This window comes from Papilio machaon, chromosome 7 (genome assembly GCF_912999745.1).
Source record: "Papilio machaon chromosome 7, ilPapMach1.1, whole genome shotgun sequence".
Lineage (NCBI taxonomy): Eukaryota > Metazoa > Arthropoda > Insecta > Lepidoptera > Papilionidae > Papilio > Papilio machaon.
In genome coordinates, this window is record NC_059992.1 from 4,336,779 (window position 1) to 4,360,005 (window position 23,227).

Here is a 23,227-nt window from a genome sequence, read left to right on the forward strand (position 1 = left end):
CTTCTACGGAGAATATATACTTAAAGTTACGGTTACGTCGAAAAAGGGAAACATTTTGTGTTTTACGTTAAATCAGATCTTCGAAAAGAAGAAAAATCAGTAAAAAATTAACAATATAGCAAAAGTACTATTGAAAAGGTAATAACAACTACTGCCTACAAAAGAATAACAAATAAATAAAATAGTTTATTTATACTTTGATTAAAAAAAATATGAAACAATTATACAAATCTTGTAGTTTGCCGAACTTAGGTAGAGGCAATTCTACAACAATTCTATTTGCTTTTGAAAGCACAATTTAGTTTAATAGCCAATTGTTACCTTATTTAGTATGTTTATAAATGAAATATTTAACAAGGGAATAAGGTAAAATAAAATATCATTTTAGTTTATAATAAATAAACTTATAATTAAGAAATGCTTATTTTCTAATACTTTGTACTTTCCTATACTAAACTAATAAAATTATACAGTATTTTTCGGTGGAAGTCAATAAAGTTAACTAAATTTATTTTGTCATGAATTAAAATTTAATAGCGACGAATGATTATAAAAATATTTTTTGCTGATACTGGTAAAGTTTGTTCATTGTTTATACAACACTGTATTTTATTTCTGTTCTCAAAAACGAATATTACTTATTGTAAACAATAAATACTTAAAAAAAACAATAAAAAAAACATATAAATAGCACCTTGATAAAAATATAATACTTAATGCTACGTTTAAAACAGTTTTTTTCAGTATTTTCAGCAATGTGAAATAGTAAAGACTATAATGACACCAACAAACACCCCGTCATCAGTTTAACTACATAAATTAATCAAGTGTTTCTAAAATTCTGTCATTCAAAATATTTTACGAAGTCAAAACGTAGGAAGATTCTTTAACTTATTTCAATTAAAAATAATTTTTCAAAGAAATCAATAAAACATTCCTTAGACTTACATCATGAAAAGTTCCAAATGTTTATGAATTAATTTAGTGTGAAGCGAAAGCTTTGCACAGTAAATTATGAATAAAATAATAAGCAGATATTATGAATAAAAACTTTAAAACGATTAACAGATTGGTCTTGAGGTATTATTTAATCGGTTTGAGTTTTAAAATACCAAGAAAGGTTCAATAATAATTTGAAAAATTACTTTTGACTACTTTTTGCGCAACAGTCGTACTAAAACATGTAATCAAATCTCTCATTCTGTTAATCTGATTAAACTTATAACAATACAGTTTTGCAGATGTGTTTCTTTTGTTCAGTCGCGGTAGTGGATTACTTCCTTCCGAAGGCAATCAGCAAGCTGTAGTTAGCTCTAACACTTAAGCTGTCCGTGTTGTTGTTGACGCGATCTATGAGTCGCATGTCGCGCACCACCGCCAGGTAGTCCTCCATGAACTCCTCCTGTAGATCCCTTGGGATCTTGAAAGGGTTTACTGCTGATACTGCCTCTGTGGAAAAAGAATAACAATCAGAAAAAGGAAAATAAAAATTGCGAATTAAGAACGTGGAATTTCGTGAATCTATAATTCGTATTCGTAAGCCGCAGGCTATAGCAATTGTGACGGTGTCTGTAAAATATGTCTTTTTATTTATTTCCATACGATCGTAGGTTTTTTTTTAAATAACAATACTTTTAATAGCTTACTTTTAACAGCTTCTATGCTATCATAGATAAATGATCTCTCTTTCCGTTTGACTTCAACTTCGCGGAAGCCGATCTCCTCCATCATAACTCGTATCTTTTTTTCCGGCTCCTGAAAGTAATTAAATCGAAACTTAAATTCACGTTTCAAGTTATTTTCATATAAATTTTTGCATAAAATAACAAACTTTGCTTAATTAACGGAGATTTAAGATTTTCTCCCATTTGTACGTTCTCAGTTCACTTTATTTTCATACCATTTGACTTCCTAGTGATCGTGATTAAACTAGGTCACTCAATTTGGGGATTTAATCGACTATTCTGCCACAATATCTATGTACGTCGCGACTTACTTGCGTGTCATGGTACGGTGAGACGAACCGATCGACATCGTGTAGCCACGGCCGCCAGCGGGCGCTGCGAGCGAGCACGCGGTAGACGTCAAACACGGGCATGTGACCCAGGAATATCAGCAGGCAGTCGCCGCCCTCAACTAGCAAGTCGAAAATGTTTCTGAAAGCACATCTGGAAACAAAGAACGACATAATATAATTTATATCATTTTACAATCAGTGCAACAGTTTGATTGCGTTAACCTTAGAATTTACCAATTACATTTGAAGAATCCTTTTTTTTTATTAAGCTAGCCAAGTTCTTTTAGAAGGTTATACGATAGTTAACTGAAGCTATTATCTCGAGAAGTTAACAACGATACAGTTAATGAAACAGCGGGATATATGTGTTGTTTAGTTTCTTTTAAAATACTTTTTTTATGATTAAAACTGCAAAGGATGATGGTACCGTAAGAATTTGCGCAATACAATACCGTTCACACCTCGACACCTTTCCTAAACTAATACAATGAATACTCAATAAGGGTGATGTTAGGATGCAGTGTCAAAGACACGGGATGCATACGATATCCGTAATATTAACTGTACGTCATATAATTATCTGCGATTCAGAATATGTTTAGATCGGAAGCAGCTCGTAATTATTAATACTAACCGAAGGTTTCTGAGACCAAAAGTTTCGTTTAAAACGTATTGTTTTGTCTGTTTTCTCAAAGACCCACGGTAACTAAAGCCTGATTACTTAATGAAGTCTTTAAATGTAAGAGTTGGCAAACCTAATTTTTTCTTCAAAGGTGTACAGAGAAAATTATATATAAAAATAGTTGTAGGACCTATTTTTTCGTAACTTTTATTCCGCCTTTCACAGTGCTTATTATGTCTATTATATTAGTAGGTGAAATCAGTGCACACGAGTCATAATTCTTATCTCAATTGTGATAACGTACTTATTTCTTATTCTAATTTCCATACAAATTTTTCGTAAGCTTCACAATTTTTTTAATTTTTGAGGTATAATTTGACATTTACAATTTTGGGCACTGTAATTTAAAATATACTTTAATTATTTTATTTCAGTAATTTAAATTACTTACTCTTGTCGCTTGATCCAGTGTAGGGTGTAGAAGGAGAATGCGTGATCGAAACATTCCCTTAAGTCTCTCGGGAGCTCGCTCTCAATATCCATGACGCGGAAGCAGTTGCGGTTGTTGGCGTGGTGTCTGTTGGCGTGTTGGACCATGTTTTTGCTGATGTCGCATCCAATAAGTCTACCGTAATTATTTGGTAAATATCTTCTTAGTATATTTGACGTCACGCTGCCGTCCCCGCATCCTATATCTATTATCCGATCATTGTAGTTTCTCCATTTAATTTTAATCGCGTACTCTTCTAGGCATTCTACCGCATCTCTTTTTTGTAAGGTGTTACTCTTTTTGTATAATTCAGCGTCGTCGTTCATTTTGGCTCTATTAACGAATTGCTTTTGACGATCGCTACTTAATTGGAAATTAAAAAAATAAATGTCAAAATTGTTTTTTTGAATCGTATTTTTTGGGCGCGCGGGCGCTGGGTCGCCACGTTCGACGCGGTTTCGGCGGGCAGTCACGACAGGAGCAGGCACCGTATGTATTTATACAAGCCACCGACGCACCGGTGCGGCGTCGGCTTTTGCGCCGGTTCACTGCCGAATCAGAATATATAGGATGTGCTGGATACACCTGAAAATTTAAAAGCATTGATTGAATTTTCTCCAAGCCTATCTAAAGTTAGGATATTCATTAATTATTAAGAGCAGAAGTCGATATTTGAAATAGTTTTTACCTATTGCGACAAAACTCTTTTAAGAGTGAACATACAATATGAAACTTTAAGGAAAAAACACAGGTGAGACATAGCTTCAAAGTAAATCTATGTTTCGTAGCTTCCAAATAAAAAATTACATAAAATGGCAATGGCAATAAGAGAAAATATAATTTGTTACTTTAAAGGATAATCTTTTGGAAGATATTAAATTAATAGCTTTTAATCACCAAAGCTACGTAAAAGCAAAGTTAAACAAATATTACAGTATACTGTAACAGAGCTAAATAGCTGTAGGTGTAGCAGAACTCCTACAGCTTTTTTACTGTATGTTTTGGGTTTGGGAAGTTTGACATATTCGACCTCATTGGTAGGCAAGGAGTTTGTATAGTACCGAAGGAGTTGTCGTGCAACTCATTTTATAGTATTGTTAAAATAAAATATAAAACATTTGAAATTGAATCACCATTTTTAACTGACAAATTTTTAATAGGAAACTTCTATTGTCTGCCGGAAGGAGTTTGAGAAAATATTGCTTTCGTCATTCAAGACGTAGGTATGAATGGAAAACCTATGATCAAGATCAGTAGTGAATTTTTCTTTTTGGCGTTTTGTTACAACAATGTAACTAAATAATTTCATGTACAAATCCGAAAATAGAGTCGATTATCTGTTAGTTTGATCGTTGACTCGTTCCTTGTGCTTCAATGTTCTATTGTGATGTATACATTCGTGGCCTTCATCTTAACTATTTTTATTCTTGCCATTATCTAAGTTTCTTGTTGTGTGTATGAGTACTTACTAAACATTGTGTTTCGACATCGCTCAGTTTACTACGTATTTTTTCAGTAAGAGATCAATATCTGTAAAGTTTTTTAACATTACATATGTATTTTTTTTTGTGTTATCAAATATTTTTACCTTGATTGTTTGAGTTTTTGTTCTTATCTGACTTGACAGAAATATTAATTATTAAAAGCTACATTATAAAATATTAGTCTAGTTCAGAAAAAAAAAATAGGATAGTTGTGTCGTAAGAAGAAGTGCATCAAAAAGTGAAGAAAAGTGCATCATTTGTACAGTGGAATTTTAAATTTATTGTCCATAATTTCTCTCTAATCCAGCTGTTTGGGAGCTTTTCCTAGAGAAAAGAAGTCTTGTCTTCGAAACAAAATACAAATTTAATAAAAAAAATGTTTCGCGATTCAAAATCGTCACCGAATTCGAACTTAGGAATTAAAATAAATAAATATAAGTGCATACATTTCTCTGAGATATTATTCGGTCGTTAAATGAATTTTAAATTCAAATTACGGGCAAAAACTTTTCGTTTTGTTATCTCATTTATGTGTGTGTTTTTATTTTATATCTTTAAAGAATAATGATATGAATATCCGACATGAAATATAATATTATGAACATCCTAATCTGAGAATTTCTCTGACGAGAAAATAATCTTACTAATATTATAAATGCGAAAGTCTAGGTGGATGGATGGTTGTTTGTTAGAAGGTATCTTCAGAACGACTCAACGGATCTTGATGAAATTTGGCACAGATGTAGAACATAGTCTGAAAGAACACATAGGCACAAAGAGCACATGTCTTTTTTAATTCCGCGCGGACGGAATCGCGGACGACAGCTAGTATTTTATATTTATAGAAAAAAAGAAACAGGTAATGTAGAATATTTATACCATCTTAAATGTATGGCCATTTTTTTTTCTTAATAAATTTGAATTTATTATAATAATCCTGTAAACAAGGACTCTATAATTTTTACAACAAAATAGTCATAGACATTTTATGAATCAAATTGACTAGGCTGTAGTGGGGTGAAGTTAGTGCGCGGGGAGGGGGTATAAATGTCATTGCTGTTTTTTATGAATAGAACGGGGCGGCAACTATTATTACAAGCGTTATCTTTGTGTGTGCGTGCACGCACACTGGCATGTTTATTGCAATCGACTAACAGCTACTTTTTTTTGAGTAATTTTTCGCTTTGATTTTCATTTTTTTTATTTCATAGTCAGCATCGCCAATAGGTAACGCTATATTTTTACTTATTATTAAAAATAATCGTGCATAATATTCATTATTTTAAAGAATGATTAGTTAAGTCAGTGAGCTCTTATTAACATGATATAAGCCCTATAAAACTTTTGAGATCAGATTTTTTCATTGGAGCTAACGTTACAATGACTAACATGCTTGTAGTGCATAGCAAAATGCAAACTAAAACTTTATTAGAATACTAATTATCCACTTATTTTTTTATCTTATTATTATTCTAAGTCTTGGCAAAATTTAAAAAAATGTATAAAAATTTATCTGATAGGTAATATATCCCATATTTTTTTTTAGAAATATCATGAAAATAGTCGCAATAAAATCTTAGTCACCCATGTCGCAACATGAACGGCAGATGACTAAAGTGGCGCCATGTTTTTTATTTAAAGAATACAATTGTTATGCTAATCTAATGTAGATAATATTTTAGATTTAGTTACGTGTATGCCATTTTATTACTAAAATAGGCTTATACCTTATGTCACCTTAGATATTTTGGTACGGGTATTGGGCTTTGTCAAGGCTAAGCCCATTAATGCAGTTTAAAGAATTTCAATTTATATCGTCATACGCGCTTTATTTAGTTACGTTAATGTACAAAACTGAGTACTAAATATATTTTGTTATTCGCACTTCGACGCGTTTGCCGGCCTGCTGGTAGCGCTGCTTTTTTGACGCGAGGTTGTTTAACACTCTACGCGGATTGTCTTCGAAACTAATATTATATATTTGCGTCTCGAGTATCGCGTAGCGCGCGCACAGTTCACGCAACATTGAATCGTCGACGCGAGTCGTCAGCACAGGAATGGCGACTACACAATGGTTTATGATTTGCTGCACTATTGCGACTTTTGCGACTTTTCTCACGACGATCTTGAAAGCACTTAGCGAACGACGAAAGAACAAAACTGCGAAGCGTGCCTGTGTAGGAATCTCTATGGCATGGTATTGCGTTAGCCTCTTAACTAAAACCGACAGGTTTCGAAGATTTGTGTAGCATTGTGTCTGAATAGTCTAATTCTACATAAGGGCTCATCGACGACTATATTGGGCTTTTTTTTCTTATTAATATAATATTGTAGCGCGTATTTTAGTTTTTTTTTATGGAATATTAAATGGAAATCCCTTATGATGACGAAGTCAATTAACAGTAGCAAGTACACGAATTTTGTTATTTCTGTTTTTTATTAGAGGATCTATTGAGAGTTCTATCTATCTATTGATAGAGAGCTATCTATTATTTTTTTTCATTTTATTGTGTCCAGCTTTACTTACTTACTTACTTACGAGCGAAATGCAGGCAGTAAGTTGTTCGAGTTACTAAATCGTCCCTATTACAATTGAAACGTTCACTTGTTTGACTTCGGTATACGAAACAAGTTAATTTATGAAATATGCGACAATCCATAGACTTAAAAGATTAGACTTAAAAATTGATTTACAAAGTCAGCAAAGAATATCCTTACTAATATTATAAATGCGAAAGTATCTCTATCTGCCTGTTTGCCTGTCGCGTTTTCGACGACAAAACTACTCAACCGATTTGAATTAAATTTGTTACACAGATAGTCTAGAACCTGGGAAAGGAAATAAGTTACTTTTTAATGCGAAAAAAGGGTTATATGGGGTTAAAAGAGGGGATGGAAAGTTGTATGGAAGTATCATTAATTTTTCAGTTAGAACCTTGAAATGCATTTTTAGGTTGTTAATTTTATCTTCCTAATTTTACTTCCACTTAACAAATGCGATGTTTAGATGGATGGATGGATGGATGTTTATTTTAAGGTATCTCCAGAACGGCTAAACGGATCTCGATGACATTTGGGACAGGTGGAAAACATAGTATGGAAGAACAACTAATAAAGATTTATTTTTATTTTAATGTTGCACGGACAGAGTTGCGGGCGACAGCTAGTTTTATATAAATAAATATGACATTCAAGGATTGTAAAAGTTTTACCCTCAAGGGTGCAAAATAACAATAGGGAATAAGTGGTGAAAGATTTTATGGGAATATTTAAGGCGAATGTTTTGTAAGTTTAACATGTTTTGTTGTAATTTTTATATCTTTAAGTAAAATAAATAGCCTAAATAATAATTAAAATTCTACCTGAAGACAGTATTTCACGCGGACGAAGTCGTCAGCACAGCTATAAGTGCATATATAATTGCAAACGTATTTAATCTTAGCTCAAATTTGTATTACGTGTACGACCTACCCATCATGACCTTAGTTACGTTAAAACGCCTGTACCTCGCGCACCATTACATGCCGTCGCGTATTTATCGCGATTTACTGCAAATTGGCCTCTATAGCCATCCTTAATTTTATTGCATCACTTTGCACAAGACATTGATAACGTAAGAACGTATGTTCACCAACGCTTTGAAATAACATTAATGAAATTAATTATAAGGTACTTATTCGCTGGTGAAGGTAAATAATTCAACAGCAATAAAGGAGTTTGAATTATAAATGTTGTAAATTCATTTTGATTATAATCTTATGTGTATTAAGATTCAAATTCGTCTGTGCGTAACATAAAATTGTCATGCAGCTCACAAGTTTGGGCAGGATTCAGGTATTGACGATCTTCTTTGACCGACCACGAAAAAGTGCATTGCCCTGCGTCTGCGCCTGCGCCGGTGTCTACCTTTTTGTTATCGTTTGTTCGAGTCTCGGTATCTACACAGCTGTGTTAGGAGTCTTGACCTAGCCTAATGCGATTTGTATTGATGCCCCGATGTCCATTCAACGATGCCTCTACTGACATACACGTGATATTGAATGAATAATGGCCTGAGAAAATTTATAGATGTAATACATACATAGATCAATGTCGTATCACTCTAACTCCATTGTTTACTGACTTTACAATACTGAAAATAACTAAATGTAACATAATATTGATAGAATTTTGTGTTTGAACAAAGAGATTATATGTGTTGTTGTGTTTTATTTTCCTTAAAAAAATCTGTAATGTAATAAATAAAATAATCGGTAATTTCTTTACGAAATACCTTGCTTATAAGTCGTTAGATAGCAAGACACGATCGTTCGCGTCCAAAATTAAAGATATATAAATGCGGGTGCAATCCGAGGCGTTTTGGTAAAGTGCAACGTGCATAATCTAAACTTGAAATTCAAGGACGAAGTTAAAAACCCGACGAAAAAAATTCATGGCGGTGCATCCATACGCTATATTGCAAGTGCACTGCACATTAAACTCGTACCTGGATTTCGCTTGCTTGATACTTGAATACGAGAAATTGTCTTTCAGACTGTAGTAATTTTTTACATTATACATTTAATTTTAAATAGCAAGCGATGTTTGTGTCAATTTACTCGTATTTATCACTTAATAGCTGTTGTATTCAAATTCAATCAAGTTCTGTATAAGATATTTCAAATTATTTGTATTATTTTTATTTTTAATGAAATAGATATGTTACATATATATCTTAGGAGTTAGATCGATAATCTATATTTATAAAAGAAAGTCGTGTTAGTTACACTATTTATAACTCAAGATCGGTCGAACGGATTTCGCTGAAAATTGATGGGGAGGTAGCTTAGAACTAGGAGACGGACATAGGAACTTTTTTATCTTGTGTGCATTTCTTTTATTCCGCGCGGACGAAGTCGCGGGTAAAAGCTAGTATTTTAATATGAGAGACAATTACCAAAGACATTTTTCTAACCGTGAGCATTCATTGCCTATCCACGCTTACGAAATGTTAAATAACTATTTTTTAATGAAAGCAAAAGGCATAATAATATGTTACGTGTGTTACATTGAATAATATATAACATTGAAAAATTATGCTTACGTTTTTACTCATTTCGGTGAACAATTTATTAACTATGTTTAAAAACTTAAACAATATTAATAACTTTGTTATTAAAACGCTTAGGTAGTGTTAAGAGCTGGTAAATTATCTTAATATTTTAACATAATAATTATTAAATTTTACTTTTTATGTCACTATAGCAGTCTGAGGGGGCAGGTTAGCTTTCTATTCAAAATACAAATGTTTTCGATTTCAATATGTACATTAAGATATTGAGCCCATTCAAAACCTGCATTATTTAAATATTTCTCAAAAATATAAAGTGCTTACATTTATCTAAATAAACAATAAACAAGCAGCAAAGTGGAGAGCTCTCGTATGATTAAGATAGGAGTACGCGAGTACGGTTCATTCCTTTACAACAAGTGATATAGGTGTAGAGAAAGTTAATATTTCTGGTAAATAAATTGTAACAAATTAACTAAGTATTCCATGATATGTGAGATTAGTTTTATGTTACTTTCGTTATTATTGGTAATTCAAAAATGTTTGTAATCTACGTATATTTACGTACATTACGTTGTGTTAAGTAATTCTATAATGAGTTGAGCAGATGTTTCGAAAACGAAAATCTAGATGAATAAAAGTTGATTACATCAACATTTGCGCAACTTAGAAATCTATCAAGGATCTGCGTAGCTTTCCTTGCTACGTCTACGAATTAGCATTAACGCTACGACTATAACTGGTAACGCTACGATCGTTTATGTTATAATATTAACGTGTTATTTTTGTGTTTGTGTTCAAGTATCAAAACGGCTGAGTATATGTTGAGTGTGTCCGCAATGTCACCCCGCGCGGGTTCAACCGCCGAATGTTCGAGAGCAAAAGAAAGGGCTTGAATTTGGGGAAGTTTATTGTACTTGTATACCCGCTTGCACTCGACTCGTTATTTACTTGTAAGACTTCTTACATTGTAACGTCATTTATACACTTTGGATTCGACCATGTTCAGTTGATATTTATTAACATTATTTGTTTTTAAAATATCTTTGATTTATTTAATCTCATTGGTAATTAATTGCTTATTAGTTCAATAGCTATATAATTATAAAGTATAGCTAGACTATTTTAGGTTATAATAATTCGGATATTATATCCGAACTCCTTATAGAATTTTTGGCGTAGATTCCAGTTATTTAGTACACATCCTGTGCATAAATTCGTAGGTCAGTAAATACCTATCGTTGGAAACCACTGTCCTGGTTGTCAAAACAGTTTTATATTTATGCGATTTGATTCAGGTTGCAGCCAAAATGTTAGTTAATATTCAGGTCGTTCGTTGAGGTAGGATGACGTTTGCACAGTTGTCTGAGTGCTCATGTCCATTTTGGTAATTGCGATGATATGTATGAACGAAAAGTTTCCTGTCTCCTTTTTGTGTTAGAATGAGTAAATGTGTATGCCATTTATATAGAGTTAAGTGACCACTGTATAGTAGCTGAATAACATTTCAAAGTCAGAAAAAATGTCAATAAGTATAGGTAAAAAATATTTGTAAGGGAAGTGAAGGGAATAGAAATTTCCTTTTATAAAGTTTATTGCCACATTATGATTTGTAAAGGACGATAGTTATTATTTCAATATCTGAATTTTTTTTTGTTCAAATCCATGTACTTAACGTTATGAGCAGTGAAGTTTATAGTTGGTTTATCTTAGAGGTACAACCTATTTGTGTCTATGAGAGAAAGTGTCACAAAACCGGAGCGCGGGCCACATATATTACACTGGTCGACATTTACTGATGAGATTTGGATGTTATTTTTAAGTTATAGTGCGCTGACCACCCAAGATGACGATATTATGGTGCTGATGATGAAATCGGGAAGTGAAAGTTAGAAAAAAGTCTATATCAAAAACAGGTTACTAGCTGCCCACTGTCCGTACTTTTCTATAACACTCGCTATATAATAATACTTTAATTTTTAATGGAGAAAGTAGTCGACCTTGCTGTAACATTTGATCTAATCCACCGAGGTCAGGGAATCCAACGCTTACGTAGGAACATGCCTCGAATTTTTGGGAGATAAATCATAAGAGTTGTTATATGTTTTTGTTGTCAATTCTTTTTTTTCAATGACTGTAGCAAAAAAGTGTTTATATTTCTTACAAGTTTAATGATGTTTAAACTAAAAGTTCATTTCAGTGGCCACAATCTTTCACTTAAATTATTGCAAAAAAAAAATCGTACTTTCGTCCTCTCCCAACCAGTTATTGAGTGCATTGCCCCAGGGACATTATACCCAAATTTTGAATTGATATGTTTACTCTTTCTCGCAAATGCGCTGCGTCCATTTGCAAGACAGAGTCGGAAATACAGAAGCAATTTGTTTAGGCGCGATCGTTGAATTGACCGTGCATTGCGTACCACTGGCCCAGACCTTAAGGCAGGTTATGTTTGAGGTCACCAGATGAGTCAGTTGCGGTAGGATTAGAAAAGTACGTTGTAATTATTAAAAAAACTAAACCTTGTGGTTCAACATATTTTGTCGAATTTCTATAACATAAAAATCAATTAGAAAATTAAAACTGTAATTTTTTCATATCTATATGTTTTTATGGTTATGTACTTACACATGTTTTTTTTTTTATATTTTCGTTCGTAAATAAATTACAGGAAAATTAAACATTTAGTTAAATACTCCAATTTATTAATATTTCAAAGTATTGAAGATCCTGCCATCTGTATGTGAATTGTGGAATTAAAATTACTTCATCAACTTAAAAATGATGGGGTTTAAGGTATTTCAAAACTATAATAGATGGCGTTAAAAATTTACAATAAATAAAAAAAAACATAATTTATTTTGAAGGAAATCAAGTATTTTTGTTTGCAGGGATGATGATACGTGGTTTAGGTATGACAGGCTTGCTCAGTAAGTTTCTAGTACTTGTAGGTAAATTAATGTATTAATAAAGGTTTACATGGCCGGAAAGATAACCTTAATCAAAGTGAACCAGTTTTTGATATGAACCCTGTATGGATTTGGGTTGTTAATGGTTTTTACAGTTTTAATATCTGGAACGTTATATGGACCAAGCTCTATTTTCGCTTCTAAATATTTCTCGTTACGTTTTGCTTCAGTTTCGGTTTGCTTTCGCACCTGTGTGCTATAGGCCTTAAAACCCCTATAACCGTTTGTTAAGAAAAACAAAGTAAATACACAAGAATGTATATATTGTTGTGTATTTATGACATTACATTAGAGAGATACCGATTCCGGTACGCAGTTCGATCAAATCAATTGCAACTCGTTATGCGATGTCGACGGGTCAACTGGTGGAGCATACAATGCCAGATAGCGCACTATATCATATAAATATGATTGTACGAGGAAAAATATCTTGACAGGAAAATATTTTTTTTATGGTTTCTGGTTACCAGTATGCCAGTACAGTAGGATAGTAGCTCTAAAAATCAGCCCTGGCAAGTACCATAATGTAAACACTAACTGGCACCAGTGAGCCAAAACAGTCCATGCCAAGTTTGTGATACTGTCCTACTGCACTGGGGTAATGTAAATCGGGCATTTCTTCTTAGAAATTGGTATTTCATTTGTTTAAACAAATTGGCTTTTATGAGTTATAAAAACAGTCATTTAGAAAGGACACATTATTACATTAATTTTGTGTGAACGTGCTAAAGTATATTTCTCGCGAGAATGTATGAAAAAAAGCTTTATTAAAATCATCCCTATTAAATATGTGCACTAAGTATCAAAATTAAAATAAAAGGCACGACAGAAATCCATTAAGTTAGTCTTATAGCGAGGCAAGCGGTATTATTTACCTAGATACAAATAGCCGCCCATACCTTTACTATGTATACTTGAATACACTTATAGGACATATAAAAATATACAAAAAGCTTTCGTAAGAATAAGCGGGACGGAGTACGGATCTTATTTTTCTCGCGGACTTTTCAGTCGCTCCGGGGAGGTGGAGGCGAGGCGCTGGAGGGTGGGGATGGAGGTACCTCCACCTCCCACTGCAATAATACTGCGTCACTATTTTGCGCCATTACCTACACTCGCTTCCCATTCTATAAGTAGTGTTGCCACTATAACGTAACCGGAATATTATTAATATAATATTGTATTAATGTGTAATTAATTTTAAAGTAACTTTAAAAAATAAAGAAAATAGGGAATAAAAAGGTATAAGATTTGTTAACACTCAAGCGTTTAGATTTATTTATTGTCTAGGATTTTAGAAAACGAAAACTTCTGCATGACCGTTAATATATTAATTATTTTTAATAATATCAATACAAGCTGTCGCTCGCAACTTCGTTCGCACGGAATTAAAAAAATATATAAGTAGCCCATGTGATCTTCCAGACTATGCCTATTTTTTTACCTTTTAATAAACTAATCATCTAAACATTTGCATTTTTAATATTAGTAAAATTAAAAAATTCAATGAAAACCTGGCATATTTCTGTATATTGACTGCAAACAGTATATAAAGCATGTAAGAAGTTTCAAAAAAAAGAACTTTACTGGAATAACTTATTATTTTTTTAATGTACATCAGCTTTAAAGGAAAAAAATAAAGCAGCCATAGATTGTACGTAGTTAAATATGTATGTGTCGGTTTACGTGTTACGCCCTACGTGGCAGGTTTCGAGTAGTAACGTAATGTGAAGTTCTCCTTTATAATATACAACGTGGCATCGTTTCGACACTTAGCAGGCTTTAGGTACGCGAATGCAAATTAATAAACAATGTACAAGAACGTTTATAATTTAGATTAATATTTATGCATACAGTATTCGAAACATAATGATAAATCATACAGACTAACTAGATAAAAAGTCATAAAATTTTATTTCACATCAGTGGACTTAGAACGAATATTTTGTTACAATCGCCTTCGTAGCGTCATTGTTTATTATGTCAAAATTAGAAAATTTTTGATGTACTTTATACCTCATAGAACAAATTTTAAAATTTACTTTGTCGATGACGATACGATGACGATTGTCACAAATATGCGTACTACAGATATATTTTGTATTTATTGAGTAGCGAATACGTGGAATGTCACTGGAATAAATTTCAACATATTCATGACTCAAAATATCTGTACTCTACACAATATGCAGTATGTTACCTTATTTATATTTTAATCTAGTTCTTTACAATATAGCGTCATATATGTAATAATATACCAAGCACATTATAAGCATTCTTAACGGCACTACGTTAAAGAATCTTTGTGATTCCTTAGTCGTTTTCTATCTGTCACAGTCTTAAGAATTTAATATCCCGAGGTATTTGTGCTGCAGATAATTGGATTTATTAACTGTTCTGTTATGTAATCATATTGAAGAAGACAGAATAAAAGTACACATTAACATTTACACCAAACATCATATTAAATAACATATCTTATCAAAAAAAGACTCCCATTATTGTCTTTATTTACTAAAGCTTGCTCACGACTGGATTTGAACTCAAAAATAAAGATTGTTCCTATCTCACATGTAGTCAACTTTACGAAACCACTTAAAAATATTTAATTATTATTAAATTAGTTAGTTAGTATAATATTGTATATTATACAGCTTAATTTTTTGCAAAGTATACTATATAAATATAAATAGTTAATAAACAGAAGAATAAAGAAAAAGTACTACTATAGAATTTAAATTTAATTTTTTACGCATATTAGACAAAAAAAAATCAGTAAAAGGAACATACATCTACTGTAATTCAGAACAATACTTGTTATCCCAACGCATAGGAATGCGTGCGCGGTTAGAAATAATTTATTAAAACAATGCACTATCTAATGCTGACCGCTTCGGCACTAACTGTACTCGCCGGAATTATTCATAATCGATACATAGTAGTTTTAATTCAACTGCACTACATACCGCCTGCCACTCGCCACTCGCCCTTCATAGAACGCTAACGTAATCATCGCGTAATTATATTTTGAAAACAAAATCCTAGAACGGTTTGTTTTTATATGCACGACGACCAGTTATCGTATTAAATCAATCAATGTTTTTAACGATTTAATAATAAAGTTGAAAAAGTTTAATCTGGAAATTGATTAGTAGACAGAAATGAAAAATAAGCCTTTCAATAATAAGTCTTAAACGAAAAATGAGTAGTCGTTGGGTAACAGAAGCAAAGGCAGTAAAATAAATGGTGATATTAATATTCTAATACTGAATCCTTATTAATAAAATTACGACCAAACGATCAAATATTAGCAAGAACAATCACTATCAGAACAAAACATTTCTCGTCAGAATTTGCTAAACAATATGACAGCAACTGATGACGCCGGTATAAAAGCGCCAACTAGTGGCAAACAATGTTAGCCTTTAATAAAACTCCATGAATAGTTATACATAAGCAGACTGGAAATGCAACTATCTGGTCTGAGGACACCTCAACATACCTCTGCAGATATAGGCTTGGAGACACAATGTATTCACCACTAAATGAGTTTTGAAACAATCACAAAGGAAACGGCGTTCTCCAATGCACGTTTTGTTCCAGAGATTCAAAACGAGAGGTTCGTGAAAGGTAATGTATAACCGGGTGGAGATCCGACGGGTTTGCTCGGCTGCGGGTAGGTGTTTATTGTAGGGGGGTGGGTGTGAGGCGACGGTCCTTTGATTCTGGCGAGATTAAACGTGCGGCAGACGGTGGCGCCTCTATCGATTGTTGTTGTAATTACAACGCTATCCTCGCCCAGTCGCAAATGAAATTGTTCCGGAGAGTGCCTGCTATGGATGCCGATGTGTTATTACATTTCTAGGCGGCATATGTTGGAACATTTTGTACCACATATTACGGCAACTTATGGAACATACGCCGCTGAAGCATTTTAATTAATAACCCACCTATGCAACGGGGCGAGCTCCTTACTGCAATATTCGTTATTAAAATCTTAATTAGTTTAAATTAAATTGACCAGATTTATGTATGCCTTTTAATAGGCAGCATTATTACATATTTCTATTTTTAAACAATTAATTTGTTTACATATATTTATATAAATATATAAATTGTTTATATACATATGTTATATATAATAGTGAGAAGGAAGGATGAAGTGTTATCGTCTTAAAGTAATTTAATTTCTTGTCGCTTTTTATGGTTAAAATAAAATGGCCAAGCTTTTACATTTAGGACTAGATTATAGCTGATTTAAATATAACCTTAAATTTTAATTGTATGAGTCTAAATTCAAAAACATGGACGCAGCATCATACGTTAAGACGTGTCTTAGTATGATATTCAAATAGAAGATTTCAAAGAGAATCATACAAAGGTTATTACGGACAAAGCTTAGGTACATTAGATACGTTTACGGTATAAACGTAAACGTATAGGGGCGGGAGGGCTGTGTATTGCGACCACAAATCCACATTCGAATTCGAAATACGAATGGGAACGGAGAGAGCAGTCCAATAAAACATTCGTAGCTGGCAACGTAGCTACGTGTACGTAACGTAGCCGCCCCGCGACGCATGCGTACCGCTGCAGAACAAACGGACAGTTCCAATTTCAATTGTAGAAAGAAAAAAATAACCAATTCGAAATGGAGAAGGCTTCGCGGCGACCAATCGCAACGCGCACAGTCGTAATGCCGACTGTGTAGGCGGGGCGAGTGATATCTAGCATTGGAATGTGCCTCGTATTTGTTTTGCTGGATGCGGAGGCTTTATTGCTCGGTGTTTGAGCCTTTTTCCCCTTGAGGTATCGGGCGGCGGAAAGCTCGGTACGGTTTTGGGCAGAGACATTTCACATTATGTACTACGAATCATTCCTTAGGAGCCTACAAATACGTGACCTACTTAATATATATGTTCCCTTAAGACTTCTAGGAATTGTCAAATAAAGGAAATTAAAATATATTAAGACGTATGCATACATACACTGTTAGTATCAATATGTTAGTTATATTAGGATTTTTCTTCATAAATAATTCGTAATTAAAAAGAAAAATAAAATCTGTAGCAATGTTCCGATAGAAGAAAACAAAGACTTGAACGGTAATGGCATTAAACAGTGTCTCTCCATTTATATAAAACTGTGAGTATTGATTTTTCGATAGGGAAAAAACGAAGGCAACGATCTATGCAGATCTGAAGTGCTCTCGGCACATCAGATGGCACCGGCGGGGCCTCCGCAGACAATCGAACGCCCCCCCACTGGAGGTCGGGGAGCACCACAGATTATGTACCTATTGCTTTCAGGAATCGAAAACAACTTTCAGTGATTTTAAAGAAACATCTCTTCTGGGCTTACGATATTTGCGTTTCATGTTCGATTATATTTAGTAAGCAATAATGATTCAGGGCATCATTCCTTATTTTTCAGAATTTATTAAAAATGTATATTAAAAAAAGGATAGTAATTTGTTTGAAAATCGCACAACATAATATGATTAAGGTATTAGTGTATGTCGTTTAATTAAAGATCTTATTCAACTGTTTCATTTAACAAGATCAGTGAGTAAGAACGTATCTAGCAGTTGCTTTATCTTTGCCGATATCGACCCGGCGGCGGCGACTTCCCATTCTCGAAGTAAAACACGGCGGGAAGGAAACCGCGGGATAAACCGCCCCCCGCAGCCCCCCAGAGCCCCCCATAGCACCCACACCCCGCGCCCAACCCCCGACCCGATCTTTACGTTTCAGGAATAAATATTTCAGAGCGTGTGCTTCGAAAGTTAAAGTTATGTATCGCCCAGCGGCGGTAACAATCCGAGAACTAACGCAACGGTAACACTTTTATATAAAGTTCTTACATCAGCTTCTACCTACAATATCTATAATAGACGTAGAGCGAAATTTAGAACTTTGGATAGAGAATGTATGAACTTTTACATTGTACATACTTTTTGTTTTGTACAAACATAACCTTATCACTTCAAATATTTTTTTTATTCTAAACTGGATCAGTAATTTGTGAGACCCAAAAAATATTCTAAAACCAGTGAAATTAAATTTCTATGAAAGTTTATAAAAATTAAAACAGTATTCCCGATACTAATGTAACTCATTTAAAAGTTTCCAATAACAAAAAATTACAAAAACGTTTTAAAAAATAAAGTCAATCATAAGAAAGTTAATAGAATTTTTCTTTAATAAAAAAGAAGTATCGAAGCCCAAAGTTACGTCTATTTACAATTTACTCGTTTACTCAATTCAATGTTATCGTCCATCCCGACTTAATCAAAACTTTTTCCTTGACTCAGCTTAAAAAAAGATGTATCTTTGTTTTCAGTAAAGTCGTTTAAGATACAATAATGAAAAATGTAATACAACTAGTTTTTTGTACAAACTATATTATGTAAATTTTGATATTTAATAACAGACATATAGTAGGTACTTTTAAAGATATTTTAAATAAAATTCAATAAGTGGGGCGAAGTCGCGTGACAATAAAAGACTATTTTGGCAAAACGCTAAACATGCAATGGCCAAATTTTTCACAAGCAAGCAACAAGTGAGTTCCCCCATCGACAAGTCACAAAATACTAACAAGCTTTTTTTAAACTTTTTGTAGTAGCCTATACTACCAAAAGTTCAACTTAAAAAAAAAATAAGTACCTAGTGTTTTAAATTTGATAGTTTTTTGACTGAGTCTTCAATCGCTAACTGAAAGTAATTTTTATGAAAAAAAAATCATGTAAAATTAGTCTTTTTCAGTATTAAACCCAAAAATGTACATAAAAGTTACATACATTAACCACCGCTTTATATTATTTTTCATATATTTATATGATATGCACAACACATACCTAGTTTATGACGTGTTGATGAAATTTTCTTTGATTTTCCACTCTCGTTTTCTTACAAAAAAATAGAACACAAAATTTTAGACCTTGAACACTTTTTGATTTCACATAACATGACCAGGAGAGAAAATGAAATGAATGGCGGTAGATGAAAATTGTGTATTTATATAGTAAGGAAATAACGATCTACTACGACCACCGTAAATCTAATTGCTACGTAGTCATTACGTTTTACGCTGTGCGTTTACGTTGATGTAGGTTGGAGACGTCAGAGGCGCGACATTTTACACCAAAGTGTTACTATGAATCACATGTAAGTGAGCCGATGAAGTGGCGGAAAACAAGCAAGCGTTTAATTTCTAAAGGATAAAACCATTTAAATTAAATGATAAGTTCGCATTATCAATAAAAACGACAAAATTTCACAGTGATTAAAAAATGCATTTTTTAAAAAGATTATTTATTATTTTTTCGTAAAAGTTTATTTTTTCGTACATTTCGGTTCGTTTAACTTTTAAACAGCTGTACACTGCACGGAATTAATAAACATTAACATAACTTGCTGGGTCTTACTAAACTTGGCGAAACTTCGAAAGACTAGTTAAAAGTTTATGTTTGACATCGTTTGAGTCGAAATTTCTGTATATGCACAAAGCGTATTTCAATAAACTGCTAAAGCAAGCTATTCATCACCATTACTTATTCAGGTTTAATAAATTTGCAAAATAAAGTTTGGACAAACGTTAGATCTAATTCATGAAATTATAGGAGTATAAAATAATGAAAAATTATAGATTATTTTACGCATACTCGTTGCTATATCGTTGTCTTATGTTTGTAATTAATAAACTTAAAAACTATTGAACATATTTTAAAAAGTCTATCACCAATAGAGTTTTTAATTATTCTCGAGTGACATAGGCTTTATTTAATTTTGTTATAAGTAATATGTTTAAAAAAAATCTCTCTTAAGAACCTGGGAGAGTAAGAGACAGTTAAACAATACTAATATTATGAAATATGTTTATCGAATGTGCACGGCAACAGTAATGTTCGTAGTAAATAATTTTAACAACCGTTTGCCTACGTAAGACGACAAATGTCATTTCGCACGGCATATCACGTCACTACGGCTTTACGACTCGAACGCAATCCCCATGGCCGTTCGTGCCGATGCTTGAATAAGGTTGGTCACGGTTAAGGTTAAATTGGTGTTACGCTGACGGTGAACGGAATGATTAGTAAGCACGTGTTGATATTTATTTTAAGATAATTAAGTTTAATTAAATTAATTACCAGGACATAATACTAATTAGATTATTACTGATCATATAATAAGGTCTCCATAAGAGAGTTCTAAGTATTCCTCAGTTAAATTCCATTAGGAATAATTATTATACAATTGCTTCAAAGGTATGGATTAGTTGACTATTAATTTTCACTCGAATATAAATGTCCACTTTGTTATTATTTTCTTTATAATTTTTCCATTGAATAACATGTTTTGTTTGTATGTGCATTCCATACTATAATTCATTAGCCTTGGAAATTGTATCAACGAGTAGATCATATCGCAGCTGTCGGAATCTATATGTAACGTCGTATTGTAAGAAGTACATCGATTCTACGTTTGTTCTATTGTCATACTAATATTATAAATGGAAATGTTTATATGGATGTATGGATGTTTTTTTTAATTATCTCCGTAACGGCTCAACAGATCTTGAAGAAATTTGGCATAGATGTAGAACATAGTCTGGAAGAACACATAGGTTTCTTATTAAGTTTTTTTTTGTTTCAGGGTGGAAGAAGTCACGGGAGACAGCTAGTAATATTATAAATGCGAATGTTCGGATGGATGTTTGTTTGAAGGTATTTCCGCAACGGCTCAACGGATCTTGATGAAATTTGGCATAAATGTATAGTCTGAAAGAACAGATAAGCTATTAATAAATATTTTTTTATCCGCGCGGACGGAGTCTCGGGCAACAGCTAGTATTATAAATATAAGAACAAACGTAGAACGAACGATCTTATGTTAAATATGGTTTTTCAATGTTATTGCACGCAACTGCAATGTTGTTTTTTCTGATTCATTGTTATCAAAACTATAACGCGTAATCTACATTATTATAATTTTGTTTTAGATTAAGTAATATGTTATTATTATTTTAAGCTTAATACACTTAAATAAGTATTTTATATGATTGCTATGAGTTTTCTATAGTGATCTAACCGCTGACTAATTGTGACGGATGTTAACGTCGTTCGTTATATTCAAGGTAATGATATCTGTCAATTCATTATTCCTTATTTATAGGAAAGGTGAATTTTAAATCGACTGGTTATCGTGACGTCATTTTTAAAAACACGAATCGGCGATTTACGACTCTACAAAAAATTTTCGTTCTTTGTCCTAAAGTTTATACTATTATTTTCCAGTTAGTTATGAACAAAAACGAAAAGAAAATACCTTTTTTCGGTATAAAGTTTGCTTTTGTGATAGTTATAATAAATTTTTTTCGAAGTTATCGGAAGCAATGGTTAAAGCTGGGGTTTTTGTTGGTCCGCAAATAAGACAGATTTTCGCTGATGAAAAATTTCCAACGTTGCTGAATTGTACTCAATAAGCAAGTTGGAACAGTTTTAAAGCAGTAGTTTCTGGATTTTTAGGAAATAATAAAGCTGAAAACTACGAAAAGTTGGTTGAGGATATGCTTACAAATTTTAAGGCCATGGGCTGCAGGATGTCATTAAAAGTACATATGCTGCATGCTCATTTGGATAAATTTAAAAACAATATGGGAGCCTATTCCGAAGAGCAAGGAGAACGTTTCCATCAGGACATCATGAATTTTGAACAACGCTATCAAGGCCAATACAATGAAAACATGATGGGCGACTATATTTGGGGTTTATTGTAATCTTTGGTTTAAAAATATAAAGAAAATCTAACGAGCTTAGAAATAAAGAGCACATTTCGTAATACTATTAATATTGATCAACAATCAATTCATTGGATACAAAATATTTAGTCAAATTTAGATTGAAAATAATTAATATACTCTAAAATAATACTTACTGAATCCAATATTAATATTCACAAAAGTCATTATTATTTAACATTTTGTAAACACATTTTTATTGATATCATTGTAACATAAGAACAATGAATGAGGAAATAAACGACCGTCGTCCCTAGGTCAGTTACCAACTGTGCCTTGTCATCTAGCCATCGTACAGTTACTATTTTTAAGATAAGTTATTAGTTGATTACTGGAATAACTGCCGGCTGCAATCGCTGTTATATTCTTATAACAGGACTAGCGGTCGCCCGCGACTTTTAAGTTCAGAAAAAAGTAGCTTAAAATATTCCCGCGTACGTCAGTTAACTTACCGTCAAAATCGGTAGAACCGTTTCGGAGATTAGCCGGTACATACGCGGACGTACAGACATACAAAAAATTTAACAATTGGTATTTCGTTATCAGCTACGCAAATATATTAAGTGTATGAAATATGATTTTTTTTATTCAGACAGACAGACACTTCGTTTGTATGTAATATAAAGAAAAATATTTATATGTATAGACATAAAGAGATATACTAAATATTGATTGGAGTTAGTTTATCAGATTTAGATATCTAGAAAACGTTCAGGTTTATTATATCTTGGGGTTACTAGAAGTTGCACATAATTGATTTATTTATTTATAAAATTATTTTTTGTATATTATTT

General features: G+C 32.7%; 1 protein-coding gene across 1 annotated transcript; it reads right to left on the reverse strand.

Moving 5' to 3' along the window:
- Nucleotides 1-1,081: 1,081 nt before the first annotated feature.
- On the reverse strand, nucleotides 1,082-22,593 carry LOC106714896 (juvenile hormone acid O-methyltransferase). Its single transcript, XM_045678581.1, has 5 exons — nucleotides 22,571-22,593; nucleotides 3,091-3,714; nucleotides 1,997-2,168; nucleotides 1,647-1,755; nucleotides 1,082-1,449 (listed from the first exon to the last, which is right to left on the reverse strand). Exons 2-5 carry the CDS (start codon nucleotides 3,453-3,455, stop codon nucleotides 1,274-1,276), a joined length of 822 nt encoding a protein of 273 aa, XP_045534537.1. The 5' UTR covers nucleotides 3,456-3,714; nucleotides 22,571-22,593; the 3' UTR covers nucleotides 1,082-1,273.
- Nucleotides 22,594-23,227: the final 634 nt, after the last annotated feature.